Source organism: Pongo abelii, chromosome 2, assembly GCF_028885655.2.
Source record: "Pongo abelii isolate AG06213 chromosome 2, NHGRI_mPonAbe1-v2.0_pri, whole genome shotgun sequence".
Taxonomy (NCBI): Eukaryota; Metazoa; Chordata; class Mammalia; order Primates; family Hominidae; genus Pongo; species Pongo abelii.
The window spans coordinates 208787624-208808904 of record NC_085928.1 but is presented as its reverse complement, the minus strand read 5'-3'; the positions used below and the strand labels follow the sequence as shown (position 1 = coordinate 208808904).

The 21281-nt window shown below is 47.3% G+C and overlaps 1 protein-coding gene across 10 annotated transcripts in view; it reads left to right on the top strand.

The window, feature by feature from the left end:
• RUBCN (rubicon autophagy regulator) overlaps positions 1-19696 on the top strand; it is a 74559-nt gene extending 54863 nt beyond the window's left edge. For 4 of the 10 annotated variants that reach the window (XM_054551089.2, XM_054551091.2, XM_054551086.2 and 1 more), the window contains 11 exons: positions 39-140; positions 2711-2785; positions 10081-10141; positions 10868-11000; positions 11693-11838; positions 12408-12472; positions 12935-13173; positions 14225-14286; positions 14729-14882; positions 16247-16340; positions 16565-19696. In XM_054551089.2, the coding sequence (XP_054407064.2) occupies positions 39-140; positions 2711-2785; positions 10081-10141; positions 10868-11000; positions 11693-11838; positions 12408-12472; positions 12935-13173; positions 14225-14286; positions 14729-14882; positions 16247-16340; positions 16565-16743 (1310 nt within the window). In that variant the 3' untranslated portion in view covers positions 16744-19696. Of the gene's footprint in view, positions 1-38; positions 141-2710; positions 2786-10080; positions 10142-10867; positions 11001-11692; positions 11839-12407; positions 12473-12934; positions 13174-14224; positions 14287-14728; positions 14883-15281; positions 15552-16246; positions 16341-16564 lie in introns of those variants that run through there. The other 6 variants (XM_054551088.2, XM_054551087.2, XM_063722396.1 and 3 more) reach the window with 3 other exon arrangements.
• Positions 19697-21281: the final 1585 nt, after the last annotated feature.

The window sequence follows — 21281 nt, the reverse complement described above, 5'->3', positions numbered from 1 at the left end:
CTGCCCTGTTTATTCCTTTTTGTTTTTAAACATAACAGGCTTTCGAGTCACCTCCAGCAGCTCGCAGTTCAGCTCACGCGATTCGGCACAGTTCTCTGACTCTGGCTCTGCTGATGAGGTTGATGAATTTGAAATCCAAGGTAAGAAGTGACACTTTGTTACAAGGGAACTTTTATTCCATTTCTTTCCATTTAGAATGATAAGCTGCGAAGTGTTTCCTAAATAGAAGATCTTCATTATGGATTGTTGTTAGCTATTGTAAGGGACAGCCTTCTTAAAAACAAAACCCCTTCACAGTTTCAGTAGGGAAGAACACTGGAAACAGGTGTTCCAGGTGGAGTGGCTGCTCGTTGATGTCACCCTGACGTGTCCTCCTCAGTGGTGTCTTTCTCTTGGGTTCCCACTCTGACTCCTCCTTTCAGCTCGTAGGGCTGGTCCATACCACGTGAAATTAGAATCCTATTCTCTTGGGTTCCATAACACAACTGAAATTGTTTCAGAGTGTTCAAAAGCGAAAAGGACAAAAAGAATCATTGGGGGCAGGGGGACAAAAGAGGAAAAAAATCAGGTTTACAAAGTAGAGCTTGAATTTCTGCCCTTGCGGTCGGTGCTCACTGCTCAGCACAGTCACAGACTCTGTTGGTGGTGGTGGTGGAGGAGGTGGAAGTATCAGCATAGAGGAACAATGGGGTTCCAGTCTGAGAAGGCAGTTGTGTTAAATCAGGTTAATGTCCCATTCCTGCAAATCATAGATTTCCTCAAGTTCCCATCAGCAAAACAAACACACAAACGAAAAAACAGTTCAGGGACAAACGCTCTTCCTTCATGGGTGAAACCAAGAGTAGTTTCCTTACTGAAGTGAATGGTATCTATAATTCTCTGTTACAACATTGTGTATGTAGACAGAGGTGAACTGTATCTATAATTCTCCATTATAACGTAATGTGATGACAGATAGATCTTGTGTTGCAAGAGGCTTTGATTTCCTGTTTACACAATCTAGAGAGCCCATTCGCCTGCACAGGCCTCCAGATGGAGGAACCACACGTTTCTTCCCATTCAGAAACTCCGTTTTTTCACACATTTTCGAGCTATTCAGGAAGTCTTCCTTCTATGTTCTCCTTAATGTCTCTGATTTCTATGTATGACAACAATAGGTAGTCATTTAAAACTCCTTTTGTTTGTTTGTATGTTTGGTTGTTTGTTTGTATGTGATTTTCCAACTCCTCTCCAATTCTCCACCATCAACTGGGTGACTTACAATTTAGCTCTGACACTAACTACCTGGAGTTAGCACGGATCCTGCAGCTACAGTCCTGTGAGATTACTTCCGCTTCAGATGCCAGACACAGGTCACCAAGCTACCTGCCCTTCTGCTTGTAGGCTGACTACAAATTCAGAGATTCCCATGACCCCTTCCCCCAGGTGGGATAATTTGCTTGAATGATGCCCAGAACTTGGGAAAGCTTATGATTAGAGCCTGTTGTAAAGGATCCAAATGAGCAGCCACATGAAGAAGTACATAGGGACTAAGGAAGAGATCACGAGCACAGGAACTCCTCCTGCCCCCATGGTGTCTGGGGGCACCACCCTCCCAGGTGCATTGATGTGTTCGCCAACCAGGAAGCCTGGACATCATTGTTCAAGTTTTTATTGAAGTTTCATTATGTAGGCACCATTGATTAAGTCATCAGCCACTGGTGACTGGGCTCAGTCTTCAGTCCCTCTCCCCTCCCTGGAGGTGATGGGGGAGTAAAAGCTCCAACCCTCTAATGACATGGTTGGTTCTTTTGATAGCCCCCAATTGCCCCCAGTTGTGAAGCTGTCTATCTAGGGGCCTCCCAGGAGTCTCCTCATTAGCATAAACTCAGGTATGATTGAAAGGGGCGTCTTTTGAATAATTTCTTGAATGATTCAAGAAATTCCAAGAATTTTAGGAATTCTCACCAGGAACTGGAGACAAAGACAAAATATCTATTTTCTGTTACACCATAGTCTGTGATTGACTTCATCTCCTAATTAAAAAAAAGAAAGAGGGTCTGACCTCGCTCCCAGGATCAGCAGTCAGAATTTCAGGAGGAGAATAGTGAGGTAAATTCAGATCCGTCCACTTGACTACCACATCTGTTTTCTGCAGCAAAGCAGGGATCCGGGAAGCTGTGCAGTCTGTAAGGAGCCTGCCGAGAGAGGGGCCCAAAGCATACTCCTGTTAGAAACTGTTGCTGCGGTTGTGGGCCCTGAGGAGATGTTCAATCAGCTAATTCTCTAGTCAATTCAGAACAGAAATCCTTAAAGGAAAAGACCTTAGGCTGGGGTTTTCTAACCCGTGGGCCAGATCATTCTTTGCTGTGAGGGATTGGGCTGTGGACTGTAAGATGTTTAGCGTCATTCCTAGCCTCTACCTACTAGATGCCAGTGGTAACCCCTCCCCAATATCAAGACAATCAGAAATGCCTCCGTCACTGCCATAATCACCCGTGGCTGAGAACCACTGCCGTAGGAGGTCCTTGAGGCTGGGCTTGGCGTAGGAAGTAGCAGTAACTCTCCTCCAAGCTAGAGTGAGCACCTACCCAAGGATGCAAGTTCCTAAACGCCATTTCATGTTTGGGAGTAAATGGCAAGTTTTGATTCCAGGAACATATGGTATAGAATATTAGTTTATTTCCTGCTGGAATACTAAGGGCCCCCTTTTATCATCATTATTACACAGATGGTAGCGAAGGATCTAACCTGACTCACATGTCAAAGGACGGACTGTCAGTGTCACTGGCCTCGATGTTCTCAGGTAGCCTCCCTTGCAAGCGTGGATGTGCTTGTAGATGCATGTGTGAGAATGTTGCATCAGCTTTCGTATGTACTTAATCATGTGATCACTGTCAAGGTTACAAGGACCGTAGGGGCTGGAGAACTAGTTGGAAGAAACTGGAGCTAAGTCAGAACAACAAGCCAGGAACAATTCAGATACTCAACGATTCCTCCTCATGTGACCCCAGCAATCTTCCTCATCAAGTTTGTCCTTGGTGATCCTTCCCTACAGTGATAAATTTAGATTTAGTGGCCATTGTGACTGATGGAGGTAGTGGACAGTTTAGAAAGGAATAGTTAGATGAAGAATTTTAGTTCAAACCTATACCTAAGCTCCTGCCACACATTCAGACAGCAAAAGTAGGATAGAATGGTATGAAGCTTACTGTCTCTTTAGAACTTTGAATTTGCAGAGCCAACTTTTAGAAAGCCATCTCTTCTGGGTACTTTGTGTACAAGTAGGATTTACTGCTGTAGATGTTTGTTCTTGCTTTGTGATCCAAACAAGTAGGTTTCCTGTAGGTGAGGTTAATTGAAAGAAAGTAGCAGTTTTCTACTCAGAATGGCTTTAAAACACAAAAACAACAACAAAACTCAGAACTTTTGTATTTTTTTTGAGACGGAGTTTCGCTCTTGTTGCCCAGGCTGGAGTGCAATGGCTCAGTCTTGGCTCATTGCAACCTCTGCCTTCCGGTTTCAAGCAATTCTCCTGCCTCAGCTTCCCAAGTAGCTGGGACTACAGGCAGCTGCCACCACACCTGGCTAATTTTTGTTTTGGTTTTTTTTTGTTTTTGTTTTTGTTTTTATTTTATTTTATTTTTTTGTTATTATTATACTTTAAGTTTTAGGGTACATGTGCACAATGTGCAGGTCAGTTACATATGTATACATGTGCCGTGCTGGTGTGCTGCACCCATTAACTCGCCATTTAGCATTAGGTATATCTCCTAATGCTATCCCTCCCACCTCCCCCAACCCCACAACAGTCCCCGGAGTGTGATGTTCCCCTTCCTGTGTCCGTGTTTTCTCATTGTTCAATTCCCATCTATGAGTGAGAACATGCGGTGTTTGGTTTTTTGTCCTTGCGATAGTTTACTGAGAATGATGATTTCCAATTTCATCCATGTCCCTACAAAGGACATGAACTCATCATTTTTTGTGGCTGCATAGTATTCCATGGTGTATATGTGCCACATTTTCTTAATCCAGTCTATCATTGTTGGACATTTGGGTTGGTTCCAAGTCTTTGCTATTGTGAATAATGCCGCAATAAACATACACGTGCATGTGTCTTTATAGCAACATGATTTATAGTCCTTTGGGTATGTACCCAGTAATGGAATTTTTGTATTTTTAGTAAAGACAGGGTTTCACCATGTTGGCCAGGCTGGTCTCAAACTCGTGACCTCGTCATCTGCCCGCCTCGGCTTCCCAACGTGCTGGAATTACAGAAGTGAGCCACCACTCCAGGCCCAGAACTTTTTATTAAAACTGTTAATACTGTTGGGCATTAGAATTTGAAATAATTATGTAAGATTAGATCGAGATTTAGAGAAATAAAGACAAATATTACAGGAGCTCCCGTGTTCTCACTCATATGTGGGAGCTAAAAAAGTTGATCTCATGGAGGTAGAGAAGAGAGTGATAGTTACAGAGGCTGGGGAGGAGGTGGGTTGGGGCGTAAAGAGAGGTTGGTTAGTGGGTTCAACCATACAGTTAGAAGGGTTGAGTCCTAGTGTTCAGTAGCACAGTAGCATGGCTGTAGTTGACATATTGTGTATTTCAAAATAGCTAGAAGAGATTCGAAGTATTCCCAACACAGAGAAATGATAAATGTTCAATCAATGGATATTCTAAATACCCTGATTTGACCATTACACATTGTATGCATGTATCAAAATATCACATGTGCCCTGTCAATATGTACAAATATTATGGTATCAACTTAATTTTTTTAAGATTAGAGAAATAAAAGTAATTAGGTTCCTTTTTTTCCTGCTCCTGAACGACTGTCATTGATTCTAACATGAGTCTTCCCTGCCTGAGGAGGAGTTATCCTGACTCCCTTTCTAACTGGTTTCCGGTGTGTTTAGTCCCAGTCCTTTGTGGGGGCATGTGTTGAGTGTCAGCCACTTCTCCCTCAGAGCATACCCAGTCTGCTCTCACCACCAGGCAGGCCTTGATTTGGTCTTTCTAGCATGCTTCCTTTCCCCATTTCGGGGGCTTTAAAATTTTTATACACATGACAGGTTTTACACTAAGAATGTGAAATGTTTTTCAATTAAAAAGCTGCTTTTGAGGCTGGGCATATCATACATACATACAGTCATATGTATCATACATACATACATACAGTCATAACAGGTGACTGTTTATGTCGGTAATCCCAGCACGCTGGGAGGCTTGAGGTAGGAGGATTTCTTGAGGCCAAGAGTTGGAGACCAGCCTGGGAAACATAGTGAGACCCCATCTCTACAAAAACATATTCTAGAATTAGCTGTGTGTGGTGGTGCATGCCTGTAATCCCAGCACTCTGGAGGCTGAGGTGGGAGGATTGCTTGATCTGGGGAGGTCGAGGCTGTGATGAGCCATGATCACGCCACTGCACTTCATCCTGGGTGACAGAGCAAGACCCTGTCTCAAAAAAACAAAAAAAGAATTCACCCACTTCAAGTGTACAACTCAACAATTTTTGGTAAATTTACCAAGTTGTGCAGCCATCACCATAATCCAGCCTGAAAACATTGTCATCGCCCCAGTAGTGTCCCTTGTGTCAGTTTATGGTGCATTCCTGTCTCCACTCCCAGCCCCACTCAGCTGCTCGTCTTTGAGTCTCTGTAGATTTGCCTTTTCTGGACACTTCATGTAAATGGAGTTATCCAATATGTGATGCGTCGTCTTTTGTGTCTTTCACATCATCTACTTCTGCTGATGGTGTCTGCCAAGCTGGTTTGATATCTTTCCTAAGCTCCCAATCTCAGACAGTCTTTTCAACTTCTTTGGATTTAGAGTTTTGTTGTTGTTATTTTTTTCCTCATCTCCATCTTCTATTATAGCTGCATCAATTTTTCTTTATCTTCATTTGTAGATTCTTCCTGAATTTTCATCTTCTGCATAGATGTATCTAGTCAGGTTCCGATCAGGAGACAGAAACTACACAGTAATTTGAATAGGGAAAGTTTAATATGAAGAATTATTTCTACTATCATGTGGGAATCATGGAATGGGAAACTGGCTCATGAGGAGTAAAGAAGACTCTCAAGAGTGCACAGGAGAAGCCACACGTGGCGGCTCAGCCTGTCATCCCAGAACTTTGGGAGGCCGAGGCAGGCGGATCACCTGAGGTCAGGAGTTTGAGACCAGCCTGGCCAAAATGGTGAAACCCTGTCTCTGCTAAAAATACAAAAATTAGTCAGGTGTGGTGGCGTGCACCTGTAATCCCAGCCACTCTGGAGGCTGAGGCAGGTGAATTGCTTGAACCTGGGAGGTGGAGGTTGCAGTGAGCCGAGATCATGCCACTGCACTCCAGCCTGGGTGACAAGAGTGAAACTTCATCTCAAAAAAAAAAAAAAGGGGGGTGCACAGGAGGAGCAGATAGTGGAGCAGTCACTATCCCTGGGGCCGAGATGGAGCATCTAGGGTAGGAATAAATGTAAAGGAGTGATACATCCCCAAGGCTGAGATCCAGACGTCCTGGCTTGCTGGATGGTGTGGTTCCCTGAAACACAGAGCTGCCCTGAGATGGTGCCAGGGGATGCTCTCCACGGGGAGGTGGCATGCCAACAGCTGTCACCAGGAAACTGTTCTCTGGGGTGCTGAGGGAGGATGCCCATGGGAGGTGCTATCAGAACCCAAGGGTACTGGTGAAAGCCCTCTGTGGGAAGGTGGTAGGCCAGTGGCACTCACTGTAAAGCTCTCCCGGCAGGTGCCAAGAGAGCTGTTTATGAGGGCGTCACTCTTGGCACTCTGCTGCAAAGCTGCCCAAGGTGTGCTTCCCCCGGAGTCAGCCTAGAGGAGGAACCAGAGCCAGCCGGAGAAACCCCTTCTGCCTCCAGCACCCCTCCAGTGCCCTCTACCGCAAAACCTCACACCATGCCAGCTGGCAAAGGAGAAATGTTTCTGTGTCCAGCTCCATTATTGCAGAGCAGGCAAAAACAAGGGCAGATTTGGAGTTGAAAGGCAATAAATTGATAGCTGGCATAATAGATAAAAAGGAACGTTCATGAGCTATACTTTCTGACAAGTTTCAAAATTATATCCAATTCAAGGTCAAGGTAATCAGTTTCTTCTCCCCCATCCCTTTTTTAATTACTTTTTTCTCTTTATAAAACAAGAATACTTTGGGTTCTTCATTTTGAAGTGTTTCCTTTTGAGTCAGCAATTACAGAAAATTTGTTGAAGTTGGATTCCCAGATACGTTGGGTATCACCTTATCTTCTAGAAAGAAAGCAGGATGGAAACCAGCGTCAAACTGGCCAGTACATTCTGAAGTTGACTCTTCTTGTGACTCACTTACTTTGTTTAAAAATTTGCGTAGTTTGCTAAGGTACCAAGGTTTTAACCAGCTCTTCTCTGATCGTTCAATACCAGTGTCTGGACACACAGCAAATTCTTCTCCTTATAACTTGGCATTGTTTTTGTTGTTATTTGTTTTTATATTTTTAAACTTTTTTCAGTCAGTAATAATGGCCTTATTCTATGAAGTTGGTGCAAAAGTAATGGCAAAAACTGCGATGACTCAACCTAATATCTGATGCATCAGAAGCACTTGAAATCAGTTCTCTTGCAAAAACAATACTTGTTTTTGTACAAAAAAGTCAATAAAAAGTTTCAGAATGATGTTAAATTCCACTTGGATGCTGAGTGTCTCGGACCTCCTTCTTAAGTGCTCTCACTTGGGACACATTGAATCCATCCACATGGGCAGCTCCCCCTCTCTTCACTCCTCAATTCTCTGGCTTAGACCTTGGTCTGCTTTTATCCAGATCTTCAATAGGGTTTCACCCGCATCAACTTAGTGGTCTGCTTGAACTGACCAGAGAGTGATGAGGCTGCAGCGCAGGCCCAGGACCCACAGAGCCGCGTGGTCCTTGGCTGGGGTCAGGTGTCACGGCCCCTTTGATGAGTGTGCTCCTCTCCCTCCAGTCCGGGGTCACAGCCTTGCCTCCGAAGCTGGGTGGCCCCTCCCCACTCTTGGACGTATTCATGATTGCCTAGGAAGCCCCTGCGTGTACCTCCGACCTCACTTTACCTCTAGTAAAAGGAGGAGACACGTTACAGTGTGACTCAATTGTATTTTCTAAAGAGAGAATGATTTTTTTTCTCAAAGAAAAAAAAAGGTTTCTTCTCTGTGAGGATAAAGAACTGCTAAATAGTTTTATGAAGGCAATGGTTTCCTTAGAAACCGTGAATTACCACCTGCCTGTTCTTTCTGGCATGTAGTATTTTCTTTAATAGCCTGGCACTAAAATAAGAAAATTGGTTAGCTCCTTATTCAGGGATAGCTAAGACTTTTTTTTCTTTTGTGTTACTCCCAAACAGGATGGAATTTGAAATAGCTGTTAATTGCTTTTAGCCAATTAATCATTTATTCAGAAAATATTTTCTGAAAACCTTTATGTACAAAGCACTCTGAGGACTCCTAGCGCAAGGCAAGACTTAGGTACAACCCAAGGCAGTGTAAGTGTTACCCAAATAAATGTTGCAAACCAAACAGTCTGTGAAGGTCTGGCCTACTGTTGCCTCTACTGTTTTTCTTTTCTCTACCAGCACTAACTAGCTAGAAATAAGACAACTAGCAGTGCACTGGGATCTGGATTTTGGTGGCACAGATTCCGCCAGAAAACATGGTATACTTGAACATCTTTGTTGTTAAATAGGCTGTGTTAATTACCAGCAAAAATGTGTTGATGTCTTGTCCTGTGCTTAGAGAACATATGAAAACCAACAGATTTTACTTCCGTTATCTTACTCATGCATGTAGCTTTGAAGACATTAGTTTGTCAATAATATTGTTTGAGTCTGTGCTTGTATATGAGCCCTGTGTTAAGTAGTTTAGAGCCAAGGGGAAGAATGAGACACAATCTTATTTCCTATTAGGGTGATTTCATAATCGTTGTCCAGACAGAAATCTGCATACAGAGGAAACGTGAGGAACAGTAGAGCTGCTCACAGCCCAGTGCACAGAGATGCCGTACAAGATTTGTATCCTCCTGAGCGCTCATGGTAGATTGGTCATTGTGTAGGCTTAATTAGGAAAGAAAGGTCTTTTCACTGGGCAGCGAAGGACGTGAGAGAGAGTATTTATCAGAACAGTCTTGTTTTCGTGACCTGGATAGGCTGTGTCTGCCTGGCTTGAACATAACTGCTGTATTTCACATCCCCCTCCATCAAAAGTATTTGGGTAGATGAGGTCTCTGAGGTCTCTGGAGGTTCAGCATATCATTATTAGAAATCCTCTTCTAAATCCTTTGTCAGAAATAGGCTATGGAAAGTCTGCCACAGTTTCCTGTATAATTAGCCTCAGAGATCATGTTGACCATCTTTGTCAAAACATGTTGGTAACCAGGCATCTCCAGAGAGCTGCAAAGCTATAGAGAAGTTCCTTTTCCTCCATGAAACTTTTCTAAGGATATAGAAGACTTCTAACATTCAGGGGTAAAATGGCAACAGTGATGACATGTTAGAGGCAAAACTGCAAACACTTCTAACATTCGGGGTAATGGCAACAGTGGTGAAATATTAGAAGCAAAGTTCCAATTTCACATATATTTCATGAGAACCTCTATGATCCCAGTTATGTGTTAGGCACTAAATGTTTTTTATATATATACACATATATGTATATGCCAGACAGAGTTACTGCCTAAGGGAGCTTACCATTTGAGAAAGGCTAAGATATGGAGAATGAGGGAGAGATTTGAGTCCTTTGTTTTGTGTTTGTGCATATGAGGGGTTGCGTCCCTGTGTGCCTTAGGATGCTCGTCTTCTCATTCACTGTTTTACACCAAAACTGAGTTTGTCTTTCTGCCTGAGTTTGTAACACTTTGACCTTTTCAGTGCTATGCATAATGTTACTAATTCAGCCTGGTTTTGACTTGGATAGAGGCAAATTATAACTTGTGTTTAGAGCTTCACCTGCTCCTTTCTCCTGCATAGAGTGTGGCACCTGGCTGTTACCCTGAGAGCTTAGCTAGGAGCACCTTGTAATAGATTCCAGGTTCCCTTACCCACCCCCTTTCCATTGCGCTCCCCTTATCTCTTGTTTCCATGTAGATGCTGACATCAGAAGGAACACAGCCTCAAGCAGCAAATCCTTCGTTTCCTCCCAGTCCTTGTGAGTACTTTTTTTTTTTTTTAAAAAAAAAAAAAAAAAAAGAAAACCTTAGGATATGTAGAGAAACAAACCCAGTTCTTGGCGTATGGCTGGGCAAGCCATCCAGATGTAAGAGGAGGCGAGGTTAAAGGGAGGGGCTTGCTGATGGTGCTGAGCCCACGGGAAGAAAGCGGAAGCTCTTTGGTCTCAGTGGGATGGGCTCTCGTGGAGGCAAAGCTGGAAGTGAGTTATTCCTTCTCTGCTGACTCTCATCATAACCAGAGGCCCCAGAAGGTCTCAAAAGAGAGCAGTGATGATGGTTTTTGGTTATGAAATGAAATTGAACAGATTCCACATCATAGACCCAACCAGGGGAAACAGTAGCTCATTTGGGAGGAAAAATTGCTTTTTAGTCCACAAAGCAATTTTACTCACTTTGTTTTGTAGACAGGCATCATAATCTCCATTTTGCCGTTAGAGGAGCTGAAGTTCAGAGAAAGGAGGTGACAGAGTCCTTCATTAGCAGTGCCGTGCAGTGGCAGGAAGTGGGGCTTGAACCGAAGTCTTAGGACCGTGAGACTAGTGGACTTTCACTGTCCCGTGTGTGAGGGTGATGAGCAGGCCGGGGTGCTGCGGGTGTTCTCCCAGCGCAGAAGTTGCTGCGTGGGGGATGAGACCATGAAGGGAAGCCTCCCATCTGCTCATCCTTTCCCTGTGTTCAGCCGTCCTTGATCCTCCCCTTTCCAGCTCCCACTGCTTCCTGCACTCCACATCTGCTGAGGCGGTGGCCATGGGGCTCCTGAAGCAGTTTGAGGGGATGCAGCTTCCAGCCGCCTCGGAGCTGGAGTGGCTTGTACCGGAGCATGACGCCCCTCAGAAGGTAGGTCCTTAGCTCTTCTTCCTACCCAGGGGCCGTCGTGAGCCTCTGTGACCTTGTTTTCCTTCGTCACACGTCCCTAGTCTGGAATGAGCCTGTGTGTTCCCCCCCTTACTCGTGGAAGCCATTCATTACAATGTGTCAAGTGATAAATGAACGAGTGAATGCTTGCTCGCCTTGTCAGAGCAGACACGACGGCGCCTTCTCAGTCCTGATTCACATGCCTGCTCGCCATACTCAGTCATGTTTGGTTTGTGACCACCTCGGAGACACTACGCAAAAGTGAATCGCTTGGATTCTTTGCTCTGCAGTTGTCTTTAAGGCCTGAAACACGCTGGCACAGCAAGGATCCTGGGATGGGTGCAGGGACAGCATGAGTCGTGGGGCCACTGCCCTGGTAGGCTGTTTCTGTTTGCTTCTTGGAACCCACAGCCCTCACTTCTAGTACCTTGGCGCCTCCTGGTTGTTTCTGAGGTTCCCTGAAGCCCTTATCCTGTGGTGTTCCTGAAATGTCTTTCACTCATTATGCTCTGTCATGGCCAAAAGGGTCCTGCATTTGTGTTTCCCAAGCCCGTCCGTGTGAGCTTACCCCAACTGTGTTGTTCTCCTGCCCATCCCTGACTCACTGCCCATTTCACCAGACGACGGGCAGCACGCTGACATGAGCTTACCCCAACTGTGCTTTTCTCCTGCAGCTCCTGCCCATCCCTGACTCACTGCCCATCTCACCAGATGACGGGCAGCACGCTGACATCTACAAGCTGCGGATTCGTGTTCGTGGCAACTTGGAGTGGGCCCCCCCCCGGCCTCAGATAATTTTTAATGTTCATCCAGCCCCAACGTGAGTGGCCAGTGTCTGTGCCCTTTGGAGCACAGATCCGTCCTCTTTGGATTGTCAGGGTTTCGTCTCACCCACTTGTCCCTGCCTCCAGCTGTCCTTCCCACACGGTTCTCTTCATTTAAAGGCAGAGGAGGAGCATTGTCCATTTGGTCCTTCGTTTCTTACTCTTAAGTCCTGGAGCTAATTGGAAACGAGGCAGGTTTTGTTTTGCTGGCATTCCCAACCTGTTGCCTTCCTCCCAGTAGCTTTGTAAGCTTGCTGGTTTTTCTTCTCTTTCTAAGACGGATGGATGCTTTTCTCTCCTGTCATTCTCTCTCCTTTACCACGTCTCATTCCTTACATTTGTACAGAATGTGTGGTTCATTACTGGGCAGAGTCACTGCCTAGACCTAAATCCTGTATGGAGTTAGCTCTCCCAATAGGTTCATTTTTGTCCAACTAAAACACAGGTGAATTCCCCTCTCTTCCCATACTTAACTGGAGCTGTATGTGTGTGTGCTCAGTCCTTCACACCTCCAAGGCCTCATGCAGCTGCTCTATGCCAATGCCCTGTCCTTACCCTTTCTCAGGAGGAAAATTGCCGTGGCCAAGCAGAATTACCGCTGTGCAGGATGTGGCATCCGGACTGATCCTGGTGAGTGTCTTCCCTCCCCACCATGCTGCCTCCAGAGGCTCTGTGCCCTCTCCCACACGCAGGGAGAGGTGGCGTGGCAAAGGCGGTAACAGGAGGTGGCGTGGCAGAAGTAGGGAAGGGGAAAGAAAGGTTCGTAGTAGGCAAGAGTGCTGGCAATTGGAGGGAAATGATTTCTGGGAGCACATGGCCAGGATTGTATCCTGTGGAAAGTTGGGTAGTTCCAGCTAGCTGGTAAGGCTGGATCTTACTATCTCCGGCTGGTTTTATGTCCTCAGGGCCACCAAGGTAGGACATGACCCCAGGCTCCACTCTGGATTTCTGCAAGCTTTGGGGAACTCAGACAGAGGTTGCTGGAGGCCATTGGCTGTCCCTCTCTGCCCTTCCAAGGGAACAGCAGAGCCGCCTTCCCAGCTTGTAGATGGGAAAGTTACATCTGGCTTTCCGGCTTTCCGGTTTTTCCAGATTATATCAAGCGACTGCGGTACTGTGAGTACCTGGGCAAGTACTTCTGCCAGTGCTGCCACGAGAATGCCCAGATGGCCATCCCCAGCCGGGTGCTGCGCAAGTGGGACTTCAGCAAGTACTACGTCAGCAATTTCTCCAAGGACCTGCTCATTAAGATCTGGAATGATCCTCTCTTCAACGTGCAGGACATAAACAGTGCCCTCTATAGGAAGGTCAAGCTGCTCAATCAAGTCCGGGTAAGACCTTGGAAAAGGTCACCTTAGAGTCTTGCCCTTCTCCTCCCCTCGTCTCCTCCCCTCATCTCCTCCCCCACCGTCTCCTCCCCTCCCTGTCTCCTCCCCCCCGTCTCCTCCCCCACCGTCTCCTCCCCTCCCCGTCTCCTCCCCTCATCCCTCCCCAATCCCCTCCCCTCGTCCCTCCCCCGTCTCCTCCCCCAGTCCCCTCCTCTTGTCCCCTCCCCCCGTCCCCTCCCCTCATCCCTCTCCCCGTCCCCTCCCCCATCCCCTCCCCCTGTCCCCTCACCTCGTCTCTTCCCCTTGTCCCCTTCCCTGGTTATATAGGGCTTCCCACAATTACCACACTTCTTGTTATCGCAGTGTCAAAGCTGTAACCGTCTCTCCATTCATGTCCTCACTATGTACTTTCTTAATCTCTTCCCATTTCCCAGGTTATCTGTCTAGTTGGAGCCTCAAACGTGGCAATGGCAGCTAGGAAGCTGTAGATAGCACTCAAGAGCAAAAGCAGAATTTCTTCCTTCACTGAAAACATTAGTGAATGAATGAGGAATCGGATATCAAGTGAGAAATTGGAATTTCGGAGCACTCCTCTGCCCAGACTGCTTATGTGACTCGGGCAGACAGACCTGGCGGAGGGGCCTTCCCTGACTAGAGGGCACTCTGAAGCCAGTTATCAGAGCGAGTTAGAGCATAGGACAGTCTGAAGCCAGTTGTCAGCGCAAGTTAGAGCGAGTTACAGTATAGGACAGTCTGAAGCCAGTTATCAGAGTGAGTTAGAGCGTAGGACAGTCTGAAGCCAGTTATCAGAGCGAGTTAGAGCGTAGGACACTCTGAAGCCAGTTGTCGAGTTAGAGCGTAGGACGGTCTGAAGCCAGTTGTCAGTTAGAGCGTAGGACGGTCTGAAGCCAGTTGTCAGAGCGTAGGACGATCTGCTCTGGCTGCAGCATGCAAGGCTTCTAGACCCCCAGGGTTTAAAGGCCCTGGGCTTCCCACACTGGATTCCTCTTCTCACATCTCCCTTCCACTCCTGCCTCCACCTCTTTCTTTTCAGCTGCTGCGGGTCCAGCTGTGTCACATGAAGAACATGTTCAAGACTTGCCGACTGGCCAAGGAGTAAGTCCTTTGTGGAGCCAGAGCCCTCTGGCCACGTTGCTGTCTCCGAAAGGGACACATCCCAGCGCTTGGCTCTTGTTATGTAACGAAGGAGAATAGAGAGATTTTGCAGAAATGTAAAGTTGTAGACAGGAGGCCACAGCAGTAACTGTATCTGTGCCCTTCTCTCTGGAAGGGGATCTGTGGTCATTCCGTCCAGGGCAGGCCACCGCTCTTCACAGGCTGGGTCTCACATGGACCGCTCGGCAGGAGTCTATAAATAAGTCATTCCTGCCATCCAGACACCTAGTGGTGTGGAACGGCTGGGGCGGCCTGGAACTCTGGGCTGGCTGATCGTTGCCCACCCTCGTTACTTTCTGCAGTTTCTGGATAGGGATCCTTGTACTACGATGTGGCACACGGACTGTTCATTCCCTCCCCTGCCTCCTGTCACTCCCTGTAGGCTTCTGGATTCCTTTGACACAGTCCCGGGCCACCTGACAGAGGACCTCCACCTGTACTCACTGAATGACCTGACTGCGACCAGGAAGGGGGAGCTGGGGCCCCGGCTTGCTGAGCTCACCAGGGCAGGGGCTGCCCATGTGGAGAGATGCATGGTGAGAAAGTCTCACTGTAGCATGCGGCTGAGCCCTTGCTTTTAGGGATACAAGGAGCGGGGTGGACCTGGGATTCTTGCCACTTAGCTCGAGGAAGTTGAAATGGCCAGTCAGCACTGGGAGAGGAACTGGAAAGGGCTGCTGTTCCTTAGCCTGGAGAGCAGCCAAATCATCCCGATCTAAAGACCCTCAAGTGAGGGGAGGAGCTGGTGCTGGCTGTGGTCCTGGGTAGCTCTGGGCAAGACTGAGTAGACTTTCACTCAAGAATTGTTGGCTGGGCGCGGGCGCTCAGGCCTCTCATCCCAGCACTTTGGGAGGCCGAGGTGGGCGGGTCACCTGAGGTCAGGAGTTCAAGACCAGCCTGACCAACATGATGAAACCCCATCTCTACTAAAATAGGGAAATTAGATGGGCATGATGGCAGGTACCTGTAATCCCAGCTGCTCGGGAGGCTGAGGCAGGAGAATCGCTTGAACGCAGGAGGCGGAGGTTGCAGTGAGCCAAGATCATGTCACGGCCCTCCAGCCTGAGCGACAAGAGTGGAAAAAAAAAGGCAATTGTCATGATGTGAGAGGAGAACTCTGGACTGGAATCTGCAGAAGGAGTCTACCCTCGGCCTTCGTTTGTTGTTCTCAGTCATTATGACCAAAATAAATACTTTGTCCCCTCTGAGGCCTCAATTTTCTTGGCTCTAAGATGAAGAGAATAATTTACTTTCTTCTCAGTATTTTTGAGGGTTGATGAGGTAATTTGTATGACAGCGTTTTGTATACTTTATGTATTCCTCAGACGCACATCGTTATTGTCGTGATCTACTCAACATGCTGAAAATGCAGAAATTACACTTTTAGAACTTCCTGTCTTAGCCTATGCCCAGTTTATGTTCCTGTGACAGTCCCAGAATTAGAGCTGGGCATAGGTAGGGCACCCTGTGTGTCTGGGAGGAGCTGGAAATCCTTCACTACAACCTGACTCCAGGCTCGGAGTTGTATTTGAGGAACAGCCTTGTCTCCACATTTTATCTTAATTGGTTGTGGTTCCTATTCTGAAATAAAATCACGACCCAGATGGGACTGTCGGCTTAGGAAGCCCTTTGTGGCGCCATCTCCTCCTGTGTTCATGGAGAGCCGCGCTGGGGGTCGGAGCTTCTCCGGCTGGTGCCTGTCTGACCTCCTGCCTGATGCTTTGTCTAAGGCTGCCCGGCCCTGGCCCTAGTTCAGCTTTCATGCTTCTGAGTCCAGCCCAGGCCTCCTGCCCGTGGGCAGCAGAACCCCGTAGACCACTTCCCGCCTCGGTGTTCACCCTCCCGTGCCAGTTCCTGATGTGCCGCTCCTCATTTTGCCATCTGTGTTTTTCCTCCCCAGCTCTGCCAAGCCAAGGGCTTCATCTGTGAGTTCTGTCAAAATGAGGATGACATCATCTTTCCCTTTGAGCTCCATAAATGCCGGACCTGTGAAGGTGAGGGCAGGTGCAGGCATCGGGCAAGTGAGCCCCACACAGGGCTCCTTGATTCCCCGGAGCCACCCCTGTTAGCAAGAGTTTGGGGCCACTCAGCACCTCGCGGGGCCTCCCCAGGGGACACCACGCCTTGGTGGTGAGAAGGGGCTGTGGCAGCAACTGACCTCTAGGTGGAGATAATACAAATCGTTTTCTTCTCTCTCCCACCTTCCCAACCTGAGTAGAGTGTAAAGCGTGTTACCATAAAGCCTGCTTCAAGTCTGGAAGTTGTCCGCGCTGCGAGCGGCTGCAGGCCCGGCGGGAGGCACTGGCCAGGCAGAGCCTGGAGTCTTACCTGTCCGACTACGAGGAGGAGCCCGCGGAGGCACTGGCCCTGAAAGCCGCCGTCCTGGAGGCCACCTGAAGAAAGCACGTGCAGCCCTCCCTCTGGGCCGGGTCACACCTGTTGCAGAACTGAGCCACTCTTTGAAGGACTCGCCCCACCTGGGGCTTCTTTTTTTTTTAATTATCATCATCTTTTTTTTTTTTTACTGACTTGTCTGACGTCCGTGTGCAGTCAGCCGTTGGTAGGTTGATGGGTCCAGAGTCTGTGGTGACAGATAATTTGTAAGCACCAGGTGTTTTCATCAGAACTGACATGCGGGTCCTTCAGTGAAGCTTCTAGTGCCTCTGTCAGTGGAAGAGACAGCAAGACCAAGTTCTTCCAGCATCTATGGCCTTCTCCTCTAGGTTCCACCTGCATGTCAGGTATCATTTCCAATTTTCCTTTGTTTCAGTTTTGGAGCTTCTGAGCCAGGCCTTTCTCAACCACCTCTCCTCCTGCTGCTGAAACGGGGATGGCGTTTTCCCTCTCCCTGTCCTGGACTGGGGTCAGACTGTGCCCCGAGGAGAAGCAGCAGAGAATGGGACTACGTCATGGGCATTTTGTCCACTTACTTGGGTATTTTAGGCACCACAGAACAATCACGACTGTCCTAGACTCCTCAGAGACCTCAGAGGCAGCCGTGAATGTCCCTGTGTTGCTGGGATTTCCTGTTTGAAATATTTGAAGCATAGATGATGCCACAAGCTGACTTTCTTCATCTAGCCTGGTGATCTTGAAGCAAAGAACAGAACTGATGCTTAGGCCAGGCTCCTCTGTAGCCTTACGCCGCAAGCATACGTGAGGCGACAGCTCTGTCACTGAAGGAGCGCTTACTCAGAGGAGCTATCAGCCTCCTCTTAGGTGTTAAGGTCTCTTTTAGTTAACCTGGCTTTTTGGTGCAGGTGTGGTCTTTGAAGCTCAGGCAGGTCCCTGATGCCATTCTAAGGTGGGGACAGGAACCTCACCCACCATCTTCTTAGTGCGTCCCTGATGACTCTGTCCTCTGTTAGATGGTCATCGTGGTTCTGAGTAAAAGTACAGCCCAACTCCGTTCTCTCTCCCCTTCCTGCAGCAGAGCTGGGTCCTTCCCTGGTGGCCGAGTCTGTCTTGCCTTAGCTTCTTTGGTCAAAGTTGGAGAAAAGCTTCCTGCTATTAGTGCTGTTACAGAACTTGACAGTCTGTGGATGTGAGTGTGAATGTTCCTGTGTTCTTGGGATAACAAGAGCCTTTATGCCAATTATGCACTTAATTCTGTTTAGCCTGGTAATGTTTATCTGTTCATTTGATAATGCTGATTTTAGTGTGCTGCCTCCCCCTGTTAATGTGTGTGTTGATGGCGAAGTCCTTGGGTGGGGCCATGTGTGTGTTTGTGATGTTCCTTAAGTTGATGCAGCTTCTAACCTCTGTGAAAACACTGGTCAGAGTGGCTTCTCCAAGAGCTGACAGCTCTGTGAACTAAAGCCTGCATCATTTTTGTTCTGGGATTGAATTCTGCCCATGGGCCTGTCTTCTCATAGTTGCTTGCTGGTAGGAAAGAAATGGGCGTGGGCGCTGCCCCTGGAAGCTGAACAGAAAGTTGCCTGTGGTTGGTGGAAGCTGATGAGAGCTTGAGCTGGCGGTAAGAAGGAGTCTCCCAGGGAAGTGGGAGAGGCGTTAAGGTGATGGCTAGGGCTGAGGCACCACCAGCACAAAAGGGAACATGTGGGAACTGGCCCCTGCCCTTGATTCCTCTGCCTCAAAGTTGGGATCTGAAAGTCACGTACGGCTAGAAGACCCCGAGGCTGTTCTCCCTTCTGTTCATAGTGAGACTCTAAAAGCCAAGTCCCAGAAGTTCTGAAGGGCTGTGACTAGAAGTGCCCAGGTCCTTCAGGGAGCTTTAAGAATGACCCCACAGAACTCAAGTTTCACTAGGGGTTAGGTCCCAGATTCAGACCCAGGGGTTTATAAAAATGGTGAGCTCTACTTCCAGTTTTGGTTTAAATTACACATCCAGGCCAGGCACGGTGGCTCACGCCTGTAATCCCAGCACTTTGGGAGGCCGAGGCGGGCGGATCATGAGGTCAGGAGTTCGAGACCAGCCTGGCCAAAGTGGTGAAACCCCGTCTCTTCCAAAAATACAAAAATTAGCTGGGCGTGGTGGCACATGCCTGTAATCCCAGCTACTTGGGAGGCTGAGGCAGGAGAATTGCTTGAACCTGGGAGGCAGAGGTTGCAGTGAGCCGAGATTGTGCCACTGCACTCCAGCCTGGGTGACAGAGCGAGACTCCATCTCAAAACAAAAAACAAAAAGGTGACACATCCAGCTCTTTCTCCAGGTCATTGCGCTGGAGGAGAGATGTGCTGTCTTGTCCTGCCCGATTCACATCAGCATAGGATGAAAGGATGACAATGCTGACAGCTTCTGAAGCCGAACTCAACAGTCTCATAGGCTTCTCATTTGTCACTTATTTTTCTCCATCTCCCTCAACCGCACCCCATCCCTTTAGATTGTGCGTCTGTTTTAGTGACTCTGACACGATGCTGTCATCACCGTCCAAATACCTAGTTATTTATTTATTCAAGAGGGGGGAAGCGGGTAGAGAATGGGATGTTTTGGAAGCACTTTGCAACTTACCACTATCTGAAAATCCCCTGCTGTTGCGGGGAGAAGCTTTGAATGCACTGAAGAGAATTCCTTCTAAATGAAGGCGGGTGGTAGTGTTCTTTCTGTAAGTAAAGGGAAAGAAAAAAACATAGTTTGCTTACCAGGTGGAGACAAGATTCAAGACATAGCAGAAGAGTGGAAGACAAATATTTTCCACTTAAATGAGGCTGTTTTTGACGTTCTCTGCCAAGGATTTAGAGCTTTCGTTGAATTAACATTAAAGGAGCGCGAGTCTCAGTAGAGATGCTCTGTGTGTACAGCCCGTGCTCTGAACTGGGTTTCCCCCTGCCGTGGTTCTTGTGCAGCCTGGCAGTTCATTGTCATCTTTAATAAACTAAGGAAACGAAATTCTGTCTTTTGTCAGCCTGCCTTGACTGTCAAGAAATGGCATTGTGTCCACTGTAGAGCAGGTGTATCTGAACATTGAGAAGGTTTCTGTGTTATAATGTAAAGCAAACTGGACCACACACATCAAGGAAAGTGAGGTGGAGTGGCTATGTCACTAACTTGCCATGAGACCTCAAGCGAACCACTTCACTTCTCTGGATTTCTGGTACATGGGACGTGTGCCCCCTGCCCATACCCTTGGTGTAACTGTCGCTTAAAATGAGGTATCTTCCTCTCCGCAACATCTGACTTGCCTTAGATGCTTCAGTTCCCACTTCTGTGAGCATCTAGCATCTTTCTCTTCTGCTCCTGGCCCTCTGGAGCTTCAGCTCTACCCTGCAACTCTCTGAACATTTCCCCTTAAATGTCCCCTTGTCATCTCCAACCAGTGTGTCTAAAACCAGCATCAATACCGTCTTTCCCATGTCAACTCTAACCGGTGTGTCTAAAACCAGCATAAATACTATATTTCCCTTGTCATCTCCAACCAGTGTGTCTAAAACCACCATAAGTACCATATTTCCAATGTCATCTCCAACCAGTGTGTCTAAAACCAGCATAAATACCGTATTTCCAATGTCATCTCCAACCAGTGTGTCTAAAACCAGCATAAATACTGTATTTCCCTTGTCATCTCCAACCAGTGTGTCTAAAACCACAAGTACCATATTTCCAATGTCATCTCCAACCAGTGTGTCTAAAACCAGCATAAATACCGTATTTCCTGTGTCATGTCCAACCAGTGTGTCTAAAACCAGCATAAATTCCATATTTCCCGTGTCATCTCCAACCAGTGTGTCTAAAACCAGCATAAATATCATTTTCCCATGTCATCTCCAACCAGTGTGTCTAAAACCAGCATAAATACCGTATTTCCCTTGTCATCTCCAACCAGTGTGTCTAAAACCAACATAAATACCATATTTCCCGTGTCATCTCCAACCAGTGTGTCTAAAACCAGCATAAATTCCGTATTTCCCGTGTCATCTCCAACCAGTGTGTCTAAAACCAGCATAAATACCGTATTTCCTGTGTCATCTCCAACCAGTGTGTCTAAAACCAGCATAAATACCGTATTTCCCAAAACCTAACCATTAGTCACCCAGGTTTGAAAATTAATTGTCTTCAACTTCCTCTGTAAGTGGCACACTCAGCTCATCACACATTGTCTCCTTCCTACTCCCTGTCATCAAGTTCTGTTGATGTTTTCCTCTAAAATAAATCTCTCATTACTTTTCTGCCACTAGCACACAAATTCAACTCTTCTTGATCATACATTATTTTCCGCCCTGCTCTTCAGTGGAACAATGACCAGAAGCACCTTGTGGGATGAGGGGCTGGGTGCGGTGGCTCACCACTGTCATCCAGCATTTTGAGGGGCCGGGCGTAGTGGCTCTCAAAGTCATCCAGTACTTTGAGAGACCGAGGCAGGGGGATCACCTGAGATCAGGAATTCAAGACCAGCCTGGCTAACATGACAAAACCTCATCTCTACAAAAATATAAAAATTAGCCAAGCATAGTGGCACGTGCTTGTAATCCCAGCT